Source organism: Barbus barbus (assembly GCF_936440315.1).
Source record: "Barbus barbus genome assembly, chromosome: 22".
Taxonomy (NCBI): domain Eukaryota; kingdom Metazoa; phylum Chordata; class Actinopteri; order Cypriniformes; family Cyprinidae; genus Barbus; species Barbus barbus.
Window position 1 is genome coordinate 30,386,996 of NC_136750.1, and position 26,816 is coordinate 30,413,811.

At 35.2% G+C, this 26,816-nt stretch overlaps 1 protein-coding gene across 1 annotated transcript in view; it reads left to right on the forward strand.

Moving 5' to 3' along the window:
* LOC306888011 (AT-rich interactive domain-containing protein 3B) overlaps nt 1-25,065 on the forward strand; it is a 46,208-nt gene extending 21,143 nt beyond the window's left edge. Inside the window, exons 3-9 of the mRNA XM_079446103.1 lie at nt 5,428-5,502; nt 6,045-6,117; nt 18,844-19,027; nt 20,177-20,436; nt 22,527-22,763; nt 22,844-22,933; nt 24,824-25,065. Of these exons, the coding sequence (XP_079302229.1) occupies nt 5,428-5,502; nt 6,045-6,117; nt 18,844-19,027; nt 20,177-20,436; nt 22,527-22,763; nt 22,844-22,933; nt 24,824-24,975 (1,071 nt within the window). The 3' untranslated portion in view covers nt 24,976-25,065. The remainder of the gene's footprint in view (nt 1-5,427; nt 5,503-6,044; nt 6,118-18,843; nt 19,028-20,176; nt 20,437-22,526; nt 22,764-22,843; nt 22,934-24,823) is intronic.
* The last annotated feature ends 1,751 nt before the right edge of the window (nt 25,066-26,816 follow it).

A 26,816-nucleotide genomic window follows, 5' to 3' on the forward strand; every position in this document is an offset into this window, starting at 1 on the left:
ATTGTGGAGATATTATTCTAGTTTTTCTTAACATTTTTAATGTTTTATTTTTTGTTTTCGTTTTTAATTGAATGTTTTTAGTTTTTAGTTTTTGTTTTTAGTATTTTAGTGCATATAGTTTTAAAAAGTTGAGATTTTGCCTTAACAGTTAGCTGAAATTAAATAAGTTTACCTTTTTGAGTGTGTGTGTGTGTGTGTGTGGGGGAGGGTTTGTGGAATGTGTTGCGCTGGTAAAGAGGATCTGCTGAACAAATGCTGCTGGCTGGTCTGGTTGAGTAGTTTGTTGGGCTCGATCAGGGCTGTTTGTTAAGGGCTCCTGGAGTCGTTCTGCGTTTAAGACTTTCCTCGGGTTACACACTTCTCTGTGGCTCTGAGCTCTGGTACAGAGGATTCGTCCGGCTCCACAGGTGCGATGCAGCGGCCCAGTTATTTAATCAGGATTAGAGATTGACGACCCTAAAGAGTCGTGCTGAAAGAGCAGAGCATTTTCACCTCGAGAGTTTCTACTCAAACCTGTATTCTCTTTACTACTCTAAACCTTTACATTCACCTTTATGCATTTGGCAGACACTTTGATCCTAAGCAACTTGCATTGCATTCAAGGCAGACTTTTTGCAGCTTATGCATTTCCAGGGAATCAAACCCGTGATGTTGATGTTGCAAGCGCTGTGCTCGACAGAACAGAAGTTGCACTGTTCGTTTCAATGTTTGCTTGCAGTGTTTGGAAAACAGCTGAGTGGAATTTTTTTAGTTTTTTTTTTGTTGTTGTTTTTGTTGTTTTTCCTGTTTTTTGTTTTTTCAAATACGATCAGTTTTACCAGGGATGATCTGCTGAACATTCGGCAGAACACACCACAAAATCTTTTACCGGATTTTGATTTTTCGGACGTTTTGCTGGACATTGTAGTTGGTGGTCTACGTAGCTCTGGTCAAACGCTACAGGAGGACGCACAGACGGGGGAAGAGAGCTGGTGCGCTCCTGAAACTTCGTCAGCGCGGATTTCGAACGGCGTTGCCTAGCATCCATCTGGCGAATCTCCGCTCTCTACCCAACAAAACGGATGAACTCCTTCTGCTCTCCCGGACAAACAAGGATTTTTCTAACTCTGCTGCCCTGTGTTTCACGGAAACCTGGCTGAATGGTGACATACTGGACAGCGTACTACATCTGCCTAACTTCCAGCTGATCAGAGCAGACCGGGACACGGAATCAACGGGGAAATCGCGCGGCGGCGGGACATGCTTTTACATCAATGAGAGGTGGTGTACAGATGTAACTGTGTTAAAGAAGATGTGCTGTTCAGATCTAGAAACGCTCTTCATTAACTGCAAGCCGTTCTATTCGCCGTGGGAGTCCTGCTCGTTCATTCTCGTGAGTATCTGCATTCCACCGCAAGCGCACGTGAGCACAGCTCTACAGAAACTCGCTGATCTGATCACAGAGAGTGAGCAACAACACCCGGACTCTGTTTTAATCATTCTCGGGGACTTTAATAAAGCAAATCTCTCCCGCGAACTGCCAAAATACAGACAGCACATCACATGTCCCACCAGAGACAGTAATATATTGGATCACTGTTACACAACAATAAAGGAGGCATATCACTCGGTTCCACGAGTAGCTTTAGGACTCTCTGATCACTGTTTGGTTCATTTTATTCCATCCTACAGGCAGAAACTTAAGTCTGCAAAGCCTGTATTAAGATCTGTTAAAAGATGGACTAAAGAAACAGAGCGGGATCTACAAGCCTGTTTCTCTCTCACTGATTGGACTGTTTTTGAAGCTGCTGCCACTGATCTGGACGAGCTCACAGAGACTGTAACATCTTATATCAGTTTCTGTGAGGATATGTGCATTCCTAACAGGACTCATCTAATCTACAACAATGACAAACCATGGTTCACTGCCAAACTCAGACAGCTCCGTCAGGCCAGAGAAGATGCTCACAGAAAGGGGGATAAAGACTTGTACAAACAGGCCAAATACACACTGGAAAAGGAGATCAGAGTGGCAAAGAGGAATTATCACCAGTTACAAGTCACCATCCCCCAGTACTGTGGAGAATCAACACCTGGCAGACGACTTCCAGGTCTTCAGGAAGAGCAAAAGAAGGAAAGCACCAGGCCCAGACGGTGTGTCACCAGCCTGCCTAAAAATCTGTGCTGATCAGCTGGCCCCCATCTTCACACAGATCTTCAACAGATCACTGGAGCTGTGTGAAGTCCCTTCATGCTTCAAATGCTCCACCATCATCCCCGTCCCAAAGAAACCCAAAATTACTGGACTTAATTTCTACAGACCTGTGGCTCTAACGTCTGTAGCCATGAAATCATTTGAAAGACTGGTTCTGGCTTATCTGAAGGACATCACTGGACCCTTACTGGACCCCCTGCAGTTTGCCTACAGAGCAAACAGGTCTGTGGATGATGCAGTCAACATGGGACTGCACTTCATCCTGCAGCATCTGGACAGACCAGGGACTTATGTGAGGATCCTGTTTGTGGACTTCAGCTCCGCTTTTAACACCATCATCACGGAAACCCTTCAAAATAAACTAACTCAGCTCTCCGTCCCCACCTCCGTCTGCCAGTGGATCAACAGCTTCCTGACAGACAGACAGCAGTTAGTAAAGCTTGGTAAATTCACATCCAGCACTCGAACCATCAGCACTGGAGCTCCTCAGGGCTGCGTACTCTCCCCACTGCTCTTCTCCCTCTACACCAACGACTGCACATCTAAAGACCTCTCTGTCAAGCTCCTGAAGTTTGCAGACGACACCACACTGATCGGCCTCATCCAGGACGGTGACGAGTCTGCTTACAGACAGGAGGTTAAGGAGCTGGCTGTCTGGTGCAGTCTTAACAACCTGGAGCTTAACACACTCAAAACGGTGGAGATGATCGTGGACTTCAGGAGAAACCCCCCTGCTCTCCCCCCACTCACCATCATGAACAGCACTGTGACTGCAGTGGAGTCATTCAGATTCCTGGGCACCACCATCTCTCAGGACCTGAAGTGGGATATTCACATTGACTCTATTGTCAGGAAGGCCCAGCAGAGGTTGTACTTTCTTCTCCAGCTGAGGAAGTTCAACCTGCCACAGGAGCTGCTGAAACAGTTCTACTCTGCAATCATTGAATCCATCCTCTGCACCTCAATAACTGTCTGGTTCAGCTCAGCTACCAAATCTGACCTCAGAAGACTACGGAGGGTAGTCCGGACTGCTGAGTGAATCATTGGTACAACCCTCCCCACTCTCCAAGAACTGTACTCATCCAGAGTGAGCAAAAGGGCTGGTAAAATCACTCTGGACCCCTCACATCCAGCACACTCCCTCTTTGAACTGTTACCATCTGGTCGACGCTACAGAGCTCTGAGCACCAGAACGACCAGACACAGGAACAGATTCTTCCCTCAGGCAATCCATCTCATGAACACTCAACAATAAACGTGGAACACACAACTATAATACACTATCCATTCACCACACTCACTTATTTTATCTTTATTTTCTCATTTCTAATTTGCACATACTTGACCTGTACATCCATAGTTGTATATATTATATATTGTGTTTTTGCTGCTTTGTACATTGCTTTTTGGTTAATTGTTGTTATTCTTTTATTATCTGTGTCCTGTCCTGTTACTGTCTCTCTGTTGCTCTGAGGAGCTTCTGTCACTAAAACAAATTCCTTGTATGTGTAAACATACTTGGCCAATAAAGCTCATTCTGATTCTGAAGAGTTTTTATATGATTTCATCAGCATTTCCAGACCTCCTTTGATGTGATTTCAGAGTTTATCACTTTACTATTATTCTAACAAGTGTGAAATAATACAGAGTCCATGTCCATGTTTTAACTTGTGCAAATGTGTACAAGTAACCTATACAGGTTATGTGTGTAAACCTGAGTGCTCCGTAATATGTACACACAGGCTGTATTTGTGTGCGGAGCGAGTTTGTCTGGATTTCAGAGATTCATCTGATATTTGAGACGCTGACACTCCCTCTGATTCTGAACCGGTCTGAAGCAGATGTGTAGTTTTCTTTTGTTTTGTGGTTTGTGATCTCAGAGGAGCCCGTCTCTTTCTCTCTGTGACCCAGTAAAACATGTCTGAGCATCAGAGATCAGAGTTATTTTTGACTCTTATTTAGCCGTCAGCGATCCTCTCACGTCCTGAGGTAACGTGATTAACCTGCCGCTTACTCTAAACCTGCTAATGGATTTAGACCGACGCGAGAAACGGAGAAAACCAGGATCAGCTTGCATTTTAGGATAAAATAAAAGCAGTACGAAAGCATGCATTTGTACTGCTTTGATTCAGAGTTTTTATTGGTTTGCTTTTGCTTGAATCATCATCCTCTGACACTTAATGGTTTTTAGTTTAATGATTGATGATTTTATATTATACTGAAGCAGAGATCAAAACATCCAGTAACTGGGTAACATCTGAAAGTCCTGCATCAGTGAGCACCAACCAATGTTATTTTAAATTAATTTTAATATTATTTATTTTTATTTTTTCTGTTTTCATTTTAAAGTTTTAGCAATTTTGTTGTCCAGGTAGTTTGTCTGTCTGTCTGTCTCTCTCTCTCTCTCTCTCTCTTTCTGTCTGTTCAATTTTTTTTTATAGAATTTAGAAACAATTTTTTATGGTTTTATGAGATTTTTTACTAAACTTTAAAGGATATTTGATGGACTCATTTTTTTTTTATCACAAATGCATTTACAGAATCTTTTTAATAATTAAGTCACATTTATTTCTATATCAGTACAGATTGTTTCAAAGCAGCTTCACAGGAATAAACAGGAAAAATAACTAAATCTATTTCAGCTGTAAAGCAGCTCCACAGAAGTAGAGCACAATAGCGTCATTATTTCATAGTTATGAATATACTAAAAAAATAAATTGTTTCATTTCACAAAATGTTTATTTTTATTGCATATACTGTTTGTTGAATATTGAAGCCTTGAAAAAGGCAATAAAGCTGACAGCAACTCTAGTTTTATTATGATTATAGTACTGCAGCACAGTGAGAGTGTTGGGAAACCTGTCTGGAAACACTCATTATTTGAGCAGTTTCATTCAGTTCTGCTTGAACTGCATTTGTCAGACAGACAGTCCATTATCCCATGATCCTTTGCTCTCTGTAGCAATGGCCTCCTTGACCCCTGTGTGTTGTATATGGAGCCGCATGGACTGAATTTGCGCTGGAGCCCATGACCCTCAGACCATTAGAGCCGCTTCAGATTAATCTTCTGTAGTTTGGGTAGGGTGTGTGTGTGTGTGTGTGTGTGTGTGTGTGTGTGTGTGTTGGAGGTCAGAGGACGAGAGGGGAGGATGAGTGTTACAGGAGGAAGACACACAACCTTATTTACTATTTCCTGTGAACTGACACGTGTGTGTGTGTGTGTGTGTGTGCAGAACGGCGGTGTATCCTGGCCGGATGATGTGGATGTTGCTCGTGGAAGAGGGGAAGCGTCCAGAGATTTTGCCAAGGTCAGTTTTTTGTTATTATATTATATGTTATTATATATTATTTGTATCTATCTGTGTGCACTGTAAAAAAAAAAAAATACAAATAATTTTTCAAAGTTCTAAATATAACAATTATTTTTGAGAAACTGCTATTTTTCTACTTCAAAATTTCATGATTAATTCAGAGTTGCTTAAATTATTAGTTTAATTTAAATTTGCATTTTTATACAATTACTTTATGATTTACTGCAATCTGTGTCTCTGCACGGTAAAAAAACAACATTTTTTGAAGTTGTAAATAAAACAGATTATTGGAGTGTGTTTTGTAAGAAAACAATATTTTAGTCTTTCTACTAAAATTTCATGTTTAATTAATGTGTTCCTTGTCACTTGTAATTATTTGTGAAATTTACTAGTAATTTATCAGTGAAACTTTTTTCAAAGTAAATGTGTTTTAATTGATCTGTTTAATTTGTTAATTGAATTGATTGATTCTGGCATGGATGTCCGATGGGTGTGTATGAAGATGATTTTGTGTAATAAGGTTGATTTGTGTCTGATAGTTATATGAGCTGGATAGTGACCCGCACAGGAAGGAGTTTCTGGATGACCTTTTCACCTTCATGCAGAAACGAGGTGAGAAGGATTAATCTGAATTCATATGATTACAGTCTGAAAGTGGAGTGAGTTCACTGTCACTGTCAGGATCCGTTCTGATCGTGTGTGTGTGTGTGTGTGTGTGTTCTTGAGCATGTGCACATGTGTCTGTCTGTGTGTGTGTGTGTGTGTTCTTGAGCATGTGCACACATGTATGTCTGTGTGTGTGTTTTGTTAGTGTAAAGCCCGTGTGATTGATGCTTCATGTCTGGACTGAAACCTGAAGATCTGGATGTGTGTTTATTTATGCTGAATGTTGAGGGGCCCGTCAGGGGCCGTGGGATGATGAGGGGATTGACCTGTGGCAAGTTCACACGTGAAGGACATGAAGTGTTTAAACACAGCAGTGCTTCATATCCGCATGAAACAGCATCAGAATCATGGAACGAAACATTTTGAAAGAGAAAAATACATTTATTCAGCCACAATGCATTAAATTGATCAAAAGTGACAGTAAAGACATTCATAATGTAGCAAAAGATTTCTGTTTCAAATAAAGGCTGTTCTTTTGAACTTTCTATTAATCTGTGAATCCAGAAAAATAAAATGCATCACAGTTTCCACAAAAATATTGGCCAGCACAACTGTTTTCAACATTGATAATAATCAGAAATGTGACCCTGCAGCACAAAAGCAGTCATGAGTAGCACAGGTATATTTGTAGCAATAGACAACATAGACAAAATAAAACATTTTTATTGTATGCCAAAAATCATTAGGATATTAAATAAAGATCATGTTCCATGAAGATATTTTGTCAATTTCCCACCATAAATATATCAAAACTTCATTTTTGATTAGTAATATGCATTGCTAAGAACTTCATTTGAACAACTTTAAAGGAGATTTTCTCAATATTTAGATTTTTTTGCTCCCTCAGATTCCAGATTTTCAAATAGTTGTATCTCAGCCAGATATTGTCCTATCATAACAAACCATACATCAATGGAAAGATTATTTATTCAGCTTTAAGATGGTCAATTAAAAAAAAAAAAAAAAAAAAAGACCTTTATGACTGGTTTTGTGCTCCAGGGTCACAAATGTTTGTTGAGCAGTAAAGCAGTATATTATTATGATTTCTGAAGATCATGTGACACTGAAGACTGGAGTAATGATGCTGAAAATACAGCTGCAGATCACAGAAATAAATTACACTTTAACACATATTCACATAGAAAACAGCTATTTTAAAGTGTAATAATATTTAACGTTTTTCTGTTGTTACTGTATGTTTCATCAAATAAATGCAGCCTTGGTGAGCAGAAGAGACTGCTTTCAAAACATATGATTTAAAAATCATATGATCACTTTCTCTTCTCTATTCTTTGTCTTTCTGACCTCCTGAAACAGACTTTAATCACAATAAACACAGTGCTTGGCTGTGTGTGAGAAACATTTGCATTAGTGTTCGTTAAACCAATCCTCACCATAACTAACTAGTCCAGAGCGTCCTGCTGTGTCTCCAGAGCAGAAGATCACTGGGATCTCCTCAAGCATCTCTCTGTGAGGAAGGAAAAACGCAGAATCTCACTTCCGTGTCGAGTGCTAAAATACAGGGAACTGTGTGTGTGTGTGTGTGAGATTCCAGCAGCTGTTTTTAACGGAGCGTCAGGGGCCCGCTCTTGAGGCCCCATATCGAGGAGCTTCAGGAAAGCCACATGCTGCTGCAGTTTGATGGCACGCAGCGGCTCAATCGTCTGTGTGTGTGTGTGTTTCAGAGCAGTTTAGGTGTGAGACAGAGTGGTTTTTCCCATCAGGTTTGCTGTGCTCTTTATTTCAGAGACGTGTGCGCCGTCCAGCCTGATTCATGTGTGTTCGACACGAGCGCTTCTGCTGAACACATCAGAGCGTGAGATGTTAAAGAGGTCACGCAGATGTTTTTAAACACAACATGAGCGCCGGTTGTGGTTTGATGTCTGGTGTCACAGGTGCAGGAATCCTCATCACATATCTTCATCAGATCATGCATATTATAATCAGTGTTGGGGGTAACGCATTACAAGTAATGTAATCAGATTACTTTAAGTTACTAGTAAAGTAACGCATTACTTTTTAATTTAGAAGGACATTTCTGAGTTACTTTTTCAAATAAGTATCACCAGTTACTGTGTTTCTCATGTATTGACTGACAGCTCTGGTGTTGCCATGTTGAGAGAAATAGTGCAGAGCGTTGTGTGAGAACATGATCTTACTGTGATCAAATGCAAACTCAGAATATTATAAAAACCTGCAATAGTTAAATATGTTAAATAAGACAAAAATCATTTATGCATTTAATCCCATTTTATTAACCAAAGTCTTTGCTGCTGACCTTCAATGATCCAATTCAACCATACTAAGCAAAAATGACACATTTGTGTTTGATTTTAGTTATTGCTGAATAGTGTTGAACTTTCTTCTCCTGCGTCACATTCTTCATGCGATTAGTTTACTGTACTCTACTGTACAGACCTGAATCTACATTTCCTTCAGCCTGTGGCGCATTCATTTAACTTTTGTTGTGAAAGAGCTTTTACATTTGTAAAATAACTTTATATTAAAAACAAACAAGCAAACCCTGCCCAGATTTAAAAAGTAACTGAAAAGTAACGTAACTCATTACGTTCCATAAAAAGTAACTAAGTAACATTAGTTACTTTCTTAGGGAGTAACGCAATATTGTAATGCATTACTTTTAAAAGTAACTTTCCCCAACACTGGTTATATATCATCTTATGAGTAATTAATCCGTGCATGTTATTTTTAAACAGCTTTTGACCTTGTAATGTTTAACCAAAACATGCAGGATTTCTCCTATCATTTAGTGCTCTTAAGCTCCGCCCCCACAGCTCATGCTCATCTGCATACACTCGAGAGCCACACCCACATCTTAGCATCCAATCAGCAACCAATGCACAGAACCAAGTCCCACCCTAGATTTATTATTTTTGGATCATCTCTCTCACTCGGTTGAATGTCACAATATGAAAAGAAAAGATCTGATGCAACTTCTGTTTTATTGTGACTTTTTATGAAATTTGTATCCATTTGGATTACATGGTTTTAATATAAACTGAATGTGATGCATACTTGTCAGTCATGCATCAATGAAATAAGTCGGATTTCTGCAGTCAAACAAACTGTGGCATAGTTTATCATCAACTATTTGCATCTACTTCATTTGATTTAAATAATCCTATTTGCAAAATGTTTATTCAAATTGCTTAAAATCAGTAAATCTCTTCATTGTGAAAACAATCACATTTATTCAGTTAAAAAGTATGAGCATGTTTAAAATATGGTTAGCTGTGGAATAAGCCATATTCAGTCAGTTAAAATGTATGACATTGGGTTTGTTGATGATAAATACATAAAGTTGGTTATTGAAACACATTCAGTTTATTACTATCACAGCAATAAATGTATTGATTTTATCTGTTTTTATGTTAAAACTGTGTAATCCAAATGGAAGGAAATTTATATGCAATTTAAAAACCTGAATCATAAATTTAGACCTTTAGTTTAATATTTATGAGTGAAATTTTGATGATATTTGATATATCTGAATATTTTCCGCAATTTTGTGTATTCAGTATATATTTAAAAAAATGTTAAGTGTGTATTTTTCCTAATAATTAAATATATTCAGTATTTCGATATTCTTTCCACATTTTGACTATATTAATTATGCATCTCACTATTGTTCCTAATTCTAATGACATTTATTTCTCAATCTTTTGATGATATTTAGTATATATTTCAATATTTTAAAATTTTTTGACAATCAGTATTTATCTCACTATTTTTGGATGATATGCAGTAAATATCTCAATGTTTTTCTTAATTTTGAAGATATTCCGTATGTGTTTTTCCTAGTTTTGACAATATTCTGTATATATATCAATATTTTAGCATTTGCTTTTTTGCTCTTTTTTTGCACCATTCTTTTGAAACACGAGAAAATATTTATAATTTTATAATTTTTTTTTTTTTTTTTTTTTTTGACTCCATTAAGTCTTTTTGTGCTCTGCAGAAGAAAGTCAAACAGGTTTGAATGACACAAAAGCGATTTATTTTTTATTTTTTAAGGCTGAACTAGTATTTTAGTGTCAGGTTTTGAGTCTTTCTAGCAGACGATGTGGCAGAGAGCTGAACGCACCTCACAGGACGCTGCGCTGAAATAAGATGTGGTTTTGATTTATTGGCTGGTTCTTCCTGTGTTTGGAGCTGCATTCGGGGCCTCGGGCCTCTGAAACTTGATAAAGTGGGTTAGCAGGGCTGAATTAGGGGCCGTGTCTCGTAGCATGATTAATGAACCTCTGAAACACACAACTACCGTCTGATGGAGCCGAGGCAGAGATGAACACCAGAAAGAAAAGGCTTTGGTTGAGTGAAATGAAATTTCCTTCATAGGAAAACAATAATTCAGACGGAGTCGCGCTGAAACCAGTGATTTATCAGAGACAGAAACAGGGCAGGGGCCTGGCATCCCATCTGCTGTTTAATCAAAGACGTTTATTCTTAGTATCTATATATTTATCTTTGATTATAAGATGAGGTTTTGTGTGTAAATGCGTTTTCGCTCCAGAATAACATTCTTAATGTGTTTTAAATTATACGGTGAAGCTGAAAGGCATTTATCATTTCTCTCCCGACGCCACGCTGGACGCTCGCCCGTTATAAATGCCCACTTCCTGTCTCTGTCATTCACCCTGTTTCACACTTCCTGTTTAATGTCTCTTTGCTTTTTTTCACACTTTCACGCTCAATCACTGCAGCCTTTCCTGGTTAAACTACCATTAAATTTCAATCACATATTTTTTTTCATAGTATCACATTCAGCTGCTTTAACTGGTTTGGAAATATTGAATATATTTAATTAATCTTATCCCATTAGCTTTGACCGATCTAGAGAAAGTGGAAACATTTAAATTCTAGAGAAAGTGGAAAAAATGTAACTCTTTGTCCAAATGTAGCGCACACAGAATGTTGCTTGTCGTCTGATACAAAACGAGAGATGCAGTCGATTTAGTAACACTTTAATGCATTATAAAGGTATTCATAATGTACATTGTAATGCATTATATCTACTCATAAATAATTGTAACTTAAGTTATAATGCATTATAATTTTTGAAGGTTTGTTAGTCATGCTTTAATGCATTACACTTCCTAAACAATGATTATTAAAATAATGCATTATAACTGTGGTTGCGATCATACAATGCATTATAACATAATTAATGCATTAAACCTACTTTTATTATGCGTTATGTAAGTATTACTGTCAGATTCTATACTGTAATAGTCACCAATAATGATTGACTGAAACTAGTTAGACTGGATTGTTTTCATATCAGTTACAAACCGTGACAGAAATTGAACACCTGCACACTTTAGTATAGAAAACGACCTTCACATACACTCTTGAGTTTAAAGTTTAATAGTTTTATTGAGAAAGAAAGCATTATATTGCTCAAAAGTGACAGTAAAGACATTTATAATGTTACAGATAAATTCCATGTCAAATAAATGCTGTTCTTCTGAACTTTCTATTCATCTGTGAATCCTGACAAATAAAATGCATCACAGTTTCCATAAAAATATTGAGCAGCACAACTGTGTTCAACATTGATAATAATCAGAAATGTTTGTTGAGCAGTAAATCAGTATATTATTATGATTTCTGAAGATCATGTGACACTGAAGACTGGAGTAATGATGCTGAAAATACAGCTGCAGATCACAGAAATAAATTACAGTTTAACACATATTCACACAGAAAACAGATATTTTAAATTGCAAAAATATTTCAAATCTTTACTGTATTTTTGATTGAATGAATGAGCCTCTGAACGGTAGGGTATTAGAGCAGCTGATGCTGACAGTAATGGTCTCATCAGCGGATGGCTTCATCTGAGTATGTGGTTACTCATTGATTACGGAGGGGGTTGCTTTCCTTTATTTGACCTCTGACAGGATCTGTGTGACCTCTGTGACCCGAGAGCATCTTCTCTCTTCATCAGAGAGCGTTTTTCACTCTGGGTCTGTGAAAGCATCAGTGTTTCTGGTCCAGAATGAAATGGGGCTGGGATCAGATCTGATTCTAACTGTATATTTCTCCGTGACTCCAGCCGTTCCTCTCGTGTTTCGAGGAGGTGTTGATAAGATCCTGATCTCTTCTGCTTCCCCAGAGGATCTCACAGACTCTAGTTACACTTAAATTGGTGTCTCACTTTTCGCGCCGTCGAGTCTTTTGAGTGTCCTGCTCTCCTCTTGGTTTTATCTGTGCAGGTGACCGTCTTCTGGAGTCACATTACAGCGTCTCAATCCCTCGCTTCAGCTCAGTAGTGCGCTTTACTGCCTCTATTCTTCTGTGGGACACAAACCGCAGTATTATGAAAGATGCCTCAATGTTTGTTTTTGTCCAAACAATGAAAGTGGACCCTATTGATTTTCAGAACAGTGTTTTTAGTGTCATGCGAGTATGAGATGCTAATATAGTTTTTATTAATGTTTTTCATGTTTTCAAGTTCATTTGTTTGCATTTTTAGTTTAAAGTTTTACTACTTTTGTTGTTTTTTGACATTTTTATTTGTGCAGTATAAATATTTGTATTTTTTATTTCAGTATTAGTTTATTTTCGAGTTAAACGAAATGAAAATGAGAAATGTGCCTTGAAAAAATGGCTGAAATACAGTAATTAAAAATGCATTTCATTTTATTTCAACAAATTTTTGTATTTAATTAGCTGTTATTCTGTAATTGATTCAGTCTAAAAAATATATTTTAATTTATTTCAATTAAAGTTTACTTAAACTAGCATTTTTTTTGTGTGTGTGTGTGTGGTTTTAATTAACTTTAATAGCCTTGGTTCAGTCTATAATTTTTTCAGTCTAGAAATATTTTTTTTTTTGTGTTATTTAAAGTTTATTTTATTTGAAGTAACAAGTTTTTTTAATGTTTTTAAGTAACTAATAACCCTGTCTATAATGTGTTCTGCACCATTTTTGCTGTGGACTTGATGAATGATTCCTCAAATCATGTATCCATCTAGATAAATATAAGTATATCTTATTGACATCAAATATAAAGTGTAAACAATATTAATATAATGAATTCAACAGTCTCTCATCTAGAGTGGTAAGTTCAGATGTTTCATGCTGATGTTTTTGATCCAGACGTAATAACGAACAGTAAGATGCGCGGCTGATAATCAGACAAGTGATGGTTCCTTCAGTTCTCCTAAACAAATGCAGAAAATGGAAATTCTTTCCGGCAGGATTTGTTTGTGCGTTTTGTCAATGATGACATGTTTTTGTGCGCATATGGAAATGTTTCAACGTAGTTTTCCATTGGCTGTGTGATTTTATTGCACAGAGGAAGATGCATGATCAGGTTTGTCTCTTTATGGTTTTGATTGAGTTAGTTTGCTGCACTAACACACATTAATATATCCATGCATGTTCATGTGCTTGTGTTTTATTGCTGGGATGTGTGTTGCATGACCTCTGTACTCGTCGCATGTAAACACGCAGTAGGTATGTGCTGCTGTCACTGTATATGAATTCGTCTCTCATGTGGCACGAGCCGGACTAAATATAGCAGATTCCCTGCAGTCATTGAGTGTTACCTTTTATGTCCCTGACCTGCCATTAAAAATAAAGCACCTGAGTGCCGCATGCTGCTCCTGTGCATTAAGAGCAGAGCATCAGTGAAACCTCACACCGACCGCCGGAGAAATGCATTTCCTCAGAGTCTGTGTCACGCGTGAGCCTGTCACTCTCTGCCTCTGAATTATTCACACACGTCCGTCATGTGAAATCAGCCATATTTAATGTGGCGCGCTGATATCTATTGATTGAGTTCAGGAGCCGTACGACAGAATGCTGTTCTCAGCTGAACTACAGGTCAAATACTCTTCACCTTTCAGCTTTTATCTGGGTGAATGAATGAGGAATGATTTTACATATAAAGAGAATTCTATATATTATACAATATTATATTGTAAATATATCGTTTATTAGTTTCATAGTTATAAAATATTTTGTTTACATTTAAAAAAAAAAAAGTGTATTGTATGTCGCTTTATATATAGATATATAAAATAGAAATATAAGAAAATACAACATATATAAAATAAATATATTTGAAAAAAGCTAAATTAATATTGCTTTTAATTATGTATACTGCATTTTCATAAAGTATAGTATACACACACACACAGTGGTGTAAAAAAGTGTTGGCCCCCTTCCTGAATTTTTTTTTTTTTTTTTGCATGTTTGTCACACTTTAATGTTTCAGATCAAACCAATTTAAATATTAATCAAAGATAGCACAAGTAAACACAACATGCAGTTTTTTAATAAATTTTTTTATTATGAAGGGAAAACTAAATCCAAACCCACATGGCCCTGTGTGAAAAAGTGCTTGGATTTAGTTTTCCCTTCATAATAAAAAAATTTATTCAAAAACGTATATATATATATATATATATATATATATATATATATATATATATATATATATATATATATATATATATATATATATATATATATATATATATATATATATATATATATATATATATATATATATATATTGTTTAAAAAAGAGTTTGTATTACATAAATTCTAAAATACAGTATATATGTGATATGTGAACAATTATTATTTTAAATTACTATTCTAGTTATTTTTATTATTCTCAACTTTTCTATAAATGTTAACTTAATTCTTAATAATTAATTATTAAAAAATATTAATTCTTAATAATGACTGTAGTACTGAAAAAAAAAAAAAAAAAAAAATATATATATATATATATATATATATATATATATATATATATAATTTTATTTTTTTAGTTTATATCTTATAAATGAGGACGTTTTTTGTATTTTGTTGCATCATGGCATTATTTTTAAAACATTTACCAAAATGTTTTATTGAAATACAAATATGCTTTTTTTAATTACAATAATTTTATTCTCAATTTTCTAAAAAAAAAAAAAAGACTGTAATAGAGTGGATTAGAACACTACACTTATTTATTTATTTAGGATTAATTCAGGATAATGGCAAAAGTGGCCTAATTTACTTGGATTCAACCTACAGCTTCTTTCCTGTAGATTTGTAACAGGTTGAAGCAGTCCGTGTTTATTTCAGCAGATGATGCTCTGTTAGTATTTAGTGGAAGGCAGTAGATGTTGATGGATGTCATATCGTTCAGTGATGTCCTTCAGTTGTGTTTTCTGTGCTGTGCCGTACAGCCGGGTGTGGGAGGGGCCCGCTGGGTGACCTCTGACCCCGCCTGCCATTAATCATTCAGCTCCTGATGGCTCTGTCCCACTGGGAAAATCAACCCAGCAAGGCATGATGGGAGGGTCAGCCAGGGGCCAATCAGAGCGTGGCTCCAGCCAACGGTGGCGCCACACTGAACTACAGGCCTCAGCAACCCTGAATCTACCCTGTTTATTTAGTTACTGTCAGAGAGGGTTAACTAACCAGCAACACTGAGCTTCTGTTTAGTAACACACTTCATCTAAATATGCATATAGAGAAAAATCATGTATTGTGTGTATATATATATATATATATATATATGTGTATATATACTGTATGTATATGAAAATGTTTGTTGATCAGTAAATCAGTATATTATTATGATTTCTGAAGATCATGTGACACTGAAGACTGGAGTAATGATGCTGGAAATACAGCTGCAGATCACAGAAATAAATTACAGTTTAACACATATTCACATAGAAAACAACTATTTTAAATCATAATAATATTTCAGATTTTTACTGTATTTTTGATCATGTGTTGTAGTCAGTGTAGTTCAGTAGCGGATGGATGTAGCTGCAGTCAGTATTAATCATTCAGGATTGTTTCTATTGTGTTTCGTCCATTCTCTAGTCTCTGTGTGCGCTTGTACCTATAAAAGCTTGGCTTATTGCTGACCGGCGTTTTAATTCAGCCATCAATAACCTCAGGCTGACCTTTGACCCCTGTGTTTGCACTAATTGTTTGATGTTGTGTTGATGGTCAGAGATGCTTCTGGAGCAGATGACGTGATCTGAAACACACCGGCTGATCTAATGTTAGCGTTTTCTCCCAGAATGCAGCGTTTCAATCTGACAGGCGTCTAAAGCTCTTTTGTTGTCGTGTGTGCGTGTCGGGGCGTGTCACACGACCTTTGAACTTTGACTGTTTTTCACTGCACATTCTTGCATTTCTGTTTTATGTTTTGCTCTGTAGACGAGATCGTAAAGCCGTCATGAGTTGTTTCTGTAGGACGCTGTTGATAAGAATCACACCCGCATGAGATCGAAGTCTGTGCATGTTACTCGCATCTCTGCCGTTCTGATGATCATGCTCCAAGAGTTTGCTCTTCCATAATGTGCTGTTTCAGAATAGGAAAAAGAAGCATCTAAAATACACTTCAAGTGTTTATTACACTTTATCTGTTTGTGTCTGTCTGGAATTCATACCTTTTCTCCATTATCTTCAGACACCAAAACGTATTGTGTTTTATTCCTCTCTATATTCTGAAGAAATTTACTGAGGAGTTTGTTCATATATTATTTGCCTGGTTTTATTATTGTACTTTTATCTAATTGTAGATTTAATTTACTATACGTATTTTCAAAGCCCATTTTCTTAAAATGAGTTTTCTGCTCCACTTCAGCAGCACTTAAACACCAAAACTATTCCTATTTATATTCTGAAGGTTTGTTCATATGTCATTCATGTGGGTTTTATTATTGCATTTTATCTATTTGCATCTGTAGATTTAATTTACAATATTTAAAAAAAAAAAAAAAAAGTTTGTTTCTCCACTTCAGCAGGACTTAGTTTTATTCCTCTCTATATTCTGAAGGATTTTACTGAAGAGTTTGTTCATATATCATTCACATTGATTTAAACAATATTTTATTCCTGAAAGCATGATGAAAATGTTTTTCTCTGTCATTTGACAGTATTTTCTGATTTATGGAGTGATAAACTCTTTAACTCTAATATGTCAAACAAACATTTTGAACCAGGCTTTAGGTTTATGTTCAGATGCAAATCAGTGCACATTTATAATTAGATAATGCATCATTTGCATATTTAAACAAAACATTTTAGAAACCCTGTAATATAAAACACTTATCCTAATGTTTTTCCTGTAGATACTCAAGTGTGTTTTATTCTAGCACACAATCAGAGGGAGCCGCTGTGTACTCTTCATATGGAGGTTTAACTATCCAGCAAACATCTCCACCCGCGCCGGACCTAAAGATAAGCTGTTGACAGGATTCATGTATGGCTATCAGACGTCTGGGGCAGGCTGGCTCTGGTATCCAGGTTAAGCTTGTTTGCGTAAAGCAGGCTAATATGTATTTTTCCGCCTGTAGCCCACCTGTGTCTTTTGAAGTGTGTTCTGTTTCGTGGGCGGCTTGAACTCTCACCTCTATACAAACACATCTGCTGTGTGCATTTCAATGCATTTATGGAGTAAAAATGACACGTTTCTTTGTGTTTTACTCAGAGCTGTTATATGAACTAGTGTGACAGATCTTTTTATTTAAAAAACCCTCCAACTTAATATATTGTGAATTTTCTTTTATCTTTTGTTGTTTGTGTGTTTGTTTGTTTTTGTTTTGGAAAATATAATGGAAAAACACTTATATTTAAGATTTTTTTTTTATATTATACTGTTGTGTAATATATACAGTTGTTTGTGTGTGTGTGTAATATATATATATATCAATCAGGGTTGTTTAACTAAAAGTTTATTAAAAATATTTTTGTTAATTCAAATAACAGTTGAAATGTAAATAATAGATGGAAAAAATAAAAATATTGTCTTTCCAACTAAAATAAATTGAAGCACTAATATTACTAACTGGAAATAAATAAAAACTAAAACTGAAATAAAAATAAATGAAACCTAAATGCAATATAATAAATAATAAAACGAAATTAAAAGTCTAAATATATAAAAAATAAAAGCTATTAAAAATATTCATACAAACTATAAAATAGTATATAATGAAATACTAAAAAACTAAAATAACACTGGTAAATATAAACTTGGAAATTGAGTTGTAAAATTGAAGTTTTGTCACTCATTTTTCATGTATATATTTTTTGTAGTTTATATTTAAATAAAAATGTGTTATTATTATTATTATTAATACCATAACTTTAAAAGCAACAACAATGAACAATAATGCAAAACTTTAAATCAAAACTGATTTAAATGTCAGTGAAATGTAATGTATAATAATCTGTATACTTTATATAATGCATAATATATTTTATTAAAAATCTGATGTTTCAGATTGTGACATCTGATTGGATGAGCCTGTGTGTACACACACACACACACACACACACACACACACACAGCATTGGAGTTCTATATTAACATGCTGTTCATTGATCTCTAAATGTTATGTTGCCAGGCAACCACACACATCCTTCGGTGAACTGTATAACTGCAGAGGAGTGTTTATTAGGATTATTGTGATTTATTCTTCATGTCGTGATTTTATTGATCTTGGGCTGGGCGTCTGTTGTTAAATTCCTCTTTCCACTGATTTATAAAGCAGTGAGTCATGTTACTGTGATTTTACCGCAGTTAAGGTGTGTTAGGCATGACGTGGGGTAGTAAAATTGCTTTATTGGTGATTTATTGGTTTCTGATGGGTTCTGTGTTGTTGTTTCTGCAGGGACTCCGGTGAACAGGATCCCCATCATGGCGAAGCAGGTTCTGGATCTGTACATGCTGTATAAGCTGGTGACGGAGAAGGGAGGACTGGTGGAGGTCATCAACAAGAAGATCTGGAGAGAGATCACCAAGGGTCTCAACCTGCCCACGTCCATCACCAGCGCCGCGTTCACGCTCCGCACACAGTACGACGCACACACACACACACACACACACACACACACACACACAGACGCATACTCACACTCTCACACACACACCTAACCCCAAATCATAAACATAAAACACTATACAATGGTGGCCAAAATGATTAGATCACTAGTATTTTCAGCAGCTAAGAAAGGGTTTTAAGTCAGTTATTTCTATCTTTTGCTGTAGTGTGTCAGCAGGAAATATCAGTTTATATTTCCAAACATTCATTTTGACATCATCATCAGTCTGTCTGGAATGACATGAAGAAACTGAGACAGACTAAATCCAGAAGAACTGTGTCTCCAAGCTTCAAGAAACTGACTTAAAACCCTTTCTTAGCTGCTGAAAATATTAGTGCTCTAATCATTTTGGCCACTGCTGTATTTAGATGGTTTATATCTTTGAGATGCCTGTAAACAGAGGTTTTGTCGGCCCTCGTCCTTGTATCTCTCTGTCTTTGCCGCTTCTCCCTCTTCACTTCACATACTTCCTCCCACTAATTAGCTTGAGCTGATAGATATATTGATTTATTGATCTATTGATTTGATTTGGATGGCTTTAGTGTGGGGGTGGATGCATCTGTAGTTGGATTGAGTAGTAGCTAAACTGATGATGCTTTCAGCTGTTAATAAGTGTGCCGTACGACACACTCTTATATCAGTCCAGGATTTATTTTTTCAATAAAAATTTTAATAATAATTTCCAGAATTTTGCAGATTTTTTCGCATTACTACATTTATTATATTATACCATGTCAGATCCACAGTGGTCAAAAAAAGTCATACATGACAGAAAGAAAAAAATCAGATAAAAAAAAATGCAGTTTGTTTCTGTGACAGACAGCAGCAGGTTTATTAGGCTGCTGTCACTTTAAGACCTAAGTCACGGATCCAAAATATTGATGCACATCCAATTTTTTTCCCGACTGTTTGTTGATTTAATACATAACTGACTGTGTTTATATGAATCACACAAAACTTGTCAATAGCTTTTAGTAGTACTGCACTTTCTGTGATTAATTTGTGGTTAAATGGTGAATTATACTGGAGCGCCTATGCTGTATTTGAATGCATTTTGCAGAATCAGTGCACAGAATGAAAGCCACCGGTGGTGTTGACTTGTGTCTGGTTTGTCTGTCTCAGGTATATGAAGTATCTGTATCCGTACGAATGCGAGCGGAAGGCGTTGAGTTCTCCCAGCGAGCTGCAGGCTGCCATCGACAGCAACCGGCGTGAAGGCCGTCGACCCAGTTACAGCAACAGCCTGTTCCGCTTTAGCCCCTCCCCTGGCTCCGCCCCTCACCTCCTGACCCCGCCCAAGATGCACCTGTCAGCGCTGGGGGCCATAGGGGCCCTGAACGGACTGCAGGCATCCTCGGGGCCATCTCTGAAGAAGGGACTGGGTGAGTGATGCAAAAATAAACTATAAGAAAATGTAATTGAAATTTAAGCTGCACAATTATTGTGGTTATCTTAAATTAGCAATGCAATTAGATCAAGCAAGGACAATCAGACAATTATTAAACATTATTCATGACACGCCTACTTAAAGCTACAGAACTCATATTTATTTTCACAGGGTGTTTTTATAGAGTCGTGTTTGTGCTGTTTTAGTGTTCAGTCTGGTGTTTGTGGTGTTACAGCGCCTCCTGTCGACATTGACAGGAACTGCATCTTAAGACATTTCAGTGTTCAGTGTTCAGTGTTCAGTGGTATTGAATGAATATGTTGTCCCTCATAAGACTTCTCTTTTTTATATTTTTCACACACACACACACACATTAACTGGAAGTTTCATGTGGTAATTAGTGTTTCTCCACTTGCTGATTATGGCAGAGTTTCATCCAAACGAGTCACATGATGTACAAAAGGCCATTTCGAAAGAATAGCTTCTGTTTTTTTGTGTTCTTATTATAGATTTATCTCACAGACAGTCATTTTCTGCCCTGTGTGTTTTTTGATGATGATAACTGACTGTGCAGAAAATCACAACCTTGACTGGTTTATTGCTATTTTTTAAACAGCATTAATATTATTTTGAAAAACAGGGTAATCATTAATTACAACTAAAACTAACATTTTTGTTACTTAAACTTAAAGTTTTAAAAACGTAAACTTGTTTTATTCCAGCTAATTGCCATGGCAACCTTTCTTATTTTCATTTATTTTAACTAAAATAACTGAAAGTAAATAAACAAAATCTAATAAATAAAAATTAGTAAAACCTATATAAAAGTAAATAAATAAATTTGAATAAAAACAGACAATTTCTAAAAAGTAAAAATGAAACAAATGCACAATTAAATTCTAAAACTAAAAATTAAGTTAATTAATAATAATAATAACTATTATTATTATCTTAAAACCAGGGATATTTTAGATGCTTTTTGAGTTTTTATTAATATTTTGAATTAAATTAAATTTTTGCATTTTTAATGTTTTAGTATATTAGATTATTTTTTTATTGTTATTATATATATTTTTTAATGTCTATTGTATTTATCAGATTTTATTCCAGTTTTAGTTGTTTCAGTACATAAAGTGAAACTTAATGAAAAAGTTGCTGAAATAAATATAAACATTAAAAAAGTAAATGGGAACAAAAATGCACAACAAAACGTGAACTAAAATGAAAGTGAAAACAGAAAATAAAATAAAATTTAAACTATTAATGAAAACTGTAATAGTTTGTCAATGATACTAAAATAACACTGCAAGGAACATGTTGTGTTTTAAAAATCCATGTTTATTGCTATAATACCCATTTATACCAAGTTGAATTGATGCAGAAACTAATTATCATGCACAGGTGATATATATATATATATATAGTGTAATTTTTAAGCAGATGTTAATATTTTTTTTTTTTTTTGTTTTGTTTTTTTTTTTTTTTTTTAGGGATGTATTGATTAATTATAAAAAATATTTTTAAGGTCACGATTTTACCATCAGTCCAGTGTCTACAGATGCAAAATAGCCTCCTGGCTAATTCTGGCACATTGTACATTTATGTATTATTGATGTGCATTGTCCCTGTCAAATAAACCTGAAATGTGTCCCTGGAGCACAACAGCAGTCATGAGTAACACAGGTATATTTGTAGCAATAGCCAACAATACGGGTCAAAATTATAAATTTTTCTTTTATGCCAAAAATCCTTTGAATATTAAGATCATGTTCCATGAAGATATTTAGTAAGTTTCCTACTGTAAATATCTCAAAACTTAATTATTGATTAGTAATATGCATTGCTAAGAACTTCATTTGAACAACTTTAAAGGAGATTTTCTCAATATTTAGATTTTTTTGCTCCCTCAGATTCCAGATTTTCAAATAGTTGTATCTCAGACAAATATTGTCCGATCATAACAAACCATACATCAATGGAGAGATTATTTATTCAGCTTTATTCAGATGATGTATAAATGGACCCTTATGACTGGTTTAGTGGTCCAGGGTCACATATAGGTTGGTTCTCCTCTCTGTCCTGCAGACGATGGCCGCTTGTCCTCCATGGCTCTGGCGTTTGGGCAGCAGCAGGCGGTGGGTTTGGCGCGAGCGGCGACGCTGGAGCAGCTCAGAGAGAAGCTGGAGACGGAGGTGCCGGAGAGGAAGATGGTGCGTCTGGCCGAGGAGCAGCAGAGACTCATGCAGCAGGCCTTCCATCACAACCTGCTCGCCATGGCCTCGCAGATCCCCGCCAACCTGCGGCTCGGAGCTCCGGCCCGGGGTCAGTGCGCTGCATGTTTGTGATGCACTGATGTGTGTGTGTGTGTGTGTGTGTGTGTTAATGAGTGTTTGTGTCTGTAGATGAGAAGCAGGATCTGTCCGTGAGCATTTCCTCCAGCGGCGCAGCGAGTGTCAGCGTGTCAGTGGAAGTCAATGGCATCGTTTACTCAGGTATGCCGTACAGACAAATGCATTGCGTTTTATTATTATTATTATTATTATTATTATTTTATTTAACCCAGTGTTGGGTAAGTTACTCTACACTGTAAAAAATTAAAAGTTGAGAGAACTCAAATATTTTTATTTTTTTAGTGTAAAAAATTAATTAATTACTAATTACATCTTCAAAAGTGTAATTAGATTACTGTACAAATTACTCTCTCCAAAAAGTATTTAATTACTTATTACTAATTACTTTCTAAATCCTATATCAGCCTCGATAAGTTAATGATACGAGGATAAACATGAAACGTTTCTTTGAATTCTTTCAAATAAAGAATCAGAATCAGAATCAGATATCATAATAGATAACTACATAAATTATTCTGCTCACACTTCAGATTAGAGTCCAATTCTCACTATTAACTATGACCTTCTCCTCAATATACTCCTAATTACTGCTTATTATTACTTAATAAAGTAGTTAAATTTAATAATTGGGTCAGATTAAGGATTTAGAATAAGGCCTTGCAGAATAAGACATTAATATGTTTTTAAATAATAATAAACAGCCAATATCACAGTAATATTCATGCTAATAAACAACTAGTTAATAGTGAGAACTAGACACTAAAGTATCTATATTCTTCATAACTCACCAAAGTATTTAAAGTATTGAAGGGTTCATAAAAAGCATGCATTTTAAAGATAGACTTTACATTTTTGTGTTAAATCCACTATAAATGTTTTACAGTCTAAACACAGTATTGAGTTTAATTAATGTACCTCAGGCAGGAAAATCATCAGTTATTTGCTAGAGAAGTGAAGTCTGGAGAGGAGCATTTCGTGAAATATTAGACTATATAGCTACTCATTATGTTTTATTTGACCTGTTAGTGATGAATTAATTATTGAATGTTTGCTTAAATAAATCTGTTCTGAAAAAAGTAATGACAGCCACTGTGTAAATGAATATAATTCAACAACAAATAGAAATGTTATAATTTAGAAGTTATTTAAAAACGCCATTATGTACAATTTACATGTTTGCATACAATTTCTTTTTAAGTTGAGTGTTTATTATTATATTTAAAAATAAATAGTTAAATTTTAAGTTTGGGCTCTGTTGTTAACTGTTAATGTTAATTGTAACCTTGTGTAAAACGGCTCCTGCAGTTAAGCTGAGGTAGATTTTTAATTATATTGAATTTATTTAAAGAAAGAGCAATTTGTTCAGTAAACCTTTGTTTAACAACAAAAAAAATAACTGAACCCCGTCATGTTTGTGTACTGTTACGCCCCTATCGTTGAGATATTATAATCGTTTTTATTAATAATTTCTTATTAATTTTAGTTAAAGTTTTAGTCTTTTTTTTTTTTGTGGATTTTTTTTTTTTTGTGGATTTTTTTTTTTTTTAATATTGTTTCTGTTTTACTTTATTCATTATAATTAAGGTAAAATGAGAAATGTTGCTTTGGCAACTAGCTGATTTATTTTATTTCAGTTAACATTAAGTAACAATTTTTTTTATGCTTCTAGTTTTAATTGTTAACCCCGTTTTTAAACATTGCTGTTTAAAAAATAGCAATACATTTTTCATATATTTTATTTTGGTAACAATTATTATTGTTTTTTATAATTGTAGTTTTAGTTTCAGCAAATGTAAAAAAAAGTTCAAATAAAACACTATAAAAAAAAATAGTTTTCACATCATGTGACAATTAACAATCATCAGAGAACTGTGCAAATGTGTAGTTAAATTATTGAAATATTGTCCTAAAAAATATTCAATGTGTAAAGGGTTCGGCTGATGAAAAGTCTGGGTATCCCTGGCACAGAGTGTTATTTGTAGTTATGTTTTAATCAGCACTGATCTCGTTTTTAAATGTTTTCTATGGCAGGAACTCTGTTTGCGCAGAAGTCTGCGTCTGCATCTGCGTCTGCTGCGCCTGGACCCAGCTTCACCTTCTCTAGCTCCGCCCCCAGCCAAAGCCCCGCCTCTTCCTCCTCCTCCAAGGGGCGGAGCTCAGCGGACCCCAGCGGCTCTCCGTAACCCGTCTGCCGGCCGCTTTGCACAACCAGTACCTCAGTTTCTCCTGTCCACATCGGCTGTCCGCACATTTACATGGACACACATGCATAAAATAACACGGCTGGGCCTCATTCATGAATCACCAGTTAATCATTCATTAATCATACAGTCCTATGCAAAAAAATCCTAATCAATTCAATGAAACAGTTACATCAGACTGGATTCATGCTCGAGTTTCATGAACGACGTCCAAAAACGCTAAACACAATCAGAACGCTCAGCCAAACGACGGGCAGGTTTTACAGAACTTGAAGATTTTTTTTATTTAGGGTGTGTTTTGATGTTTCTTCTGATTATGTTTCGGGACTTTATGATCTTTTTCACTCATAGTTCCTCATTTTACAGTCATACCTCGAACACTTAGCGGTGGAACATTACAGGAGTGTCTTTTACCTCAGGATCTGTACTTTAGGCTTTCTCATCAGAAACGCTGACGGGACCTCACTGATTCTCCTCTATGCATCGCCCGTCTGGACCTGAGCGTGTGATCGTTGGGGAAGACGAGTCTTGGGAATATATATGCTGTTTGTTTGATGATGAGCCCGTCTGTCTTCAAGAACAACCGTCAAATACCTCAGAAACCAGATGAATGTCTCAGTAGATGTTGAAACGAGCAACCGGCCTTCTGTGGGATCTGCAAAAACTAATCATTTGATCTGGATCTCAGGGCAGGGTTTAAATATGTGGGGAAATCTCATGAAATCCAAAGAACATTTATAATACATGCAACTTTTCTTTTATTCATATATATATATATGCACATATTTGCATACATATTTTAGGTTTTAATAATTGAATATAAAAGAGAATCATCACATTTATAAGAAATCTTGCATTATTTCAAAAGTTTGGGATCAGTAATGTTTTTTATTGGAGGTTCTTCTGCTCATCAAGGCTGTGTTTATTTGATCAAAAATACAGAAAAAATGTAAATATTCAATATGCAATTTCTAATATTGGTTTCCTATTTTTATATACTTTAAAATATAATTTATTTCTGTGACACAGCGCTGAATCTTTGATTTTTTTTTTATGAATTAAAAAGTTAAAAAGAACAGCATTTATTTGTTTTTACGATAACTTTTTATCCATTTAACACATCCTTGCTATTAAAAAAAATGATAATTTCTTTAAAAAATATAAAGAAAGAAAAAAAAATGTACTTACCCAGTTATGTATATTGTAACATGCAATTTCTCATTTTGAATAAACTGATATTTTTAATTATTAATCAGAGAATCCTAGTTTCAAAAAGATATTAAGCAGCACAACTGTTTCCAACATTGAATGATTTCAGCTTTGAAAATCAGAAATAAATGATATATTAAAATAGAAAACTGTTATTTTAAATTGCAATGTTATTTCACTAAATAAAATAAAAAATCTGTATTTTTGATCAAATATATAGAGCCTTGATTAGCATCGGAAACTTCTTTTAAAAACATTAAAAATGTTCTGATCCCAAACTTTTGAATGGCAGTGTATTTTATTATTATTTTTATTATACATATGCATATGTGCATTTTATTTATTATATTTTAATAAATATATGTAAGCACGTTATATGCACGTATGTGCACATATATATGAATGTGATTGTATAATATATTTTAAATTTAATTTTTAATAAATGTATATGTACATATACATATTCAAATAATAGTCACAGCAAAAAAAATCTTTGCTCTAAAACAGTCATTTTCTTAATGCAAAAATATATTTCTTCCTGTTGATTTTGTATCAGAACGTCGTGTTTTTTGAAGTTTCGTGAGATTCACCCATGTATGATGAAGTTCTAACAT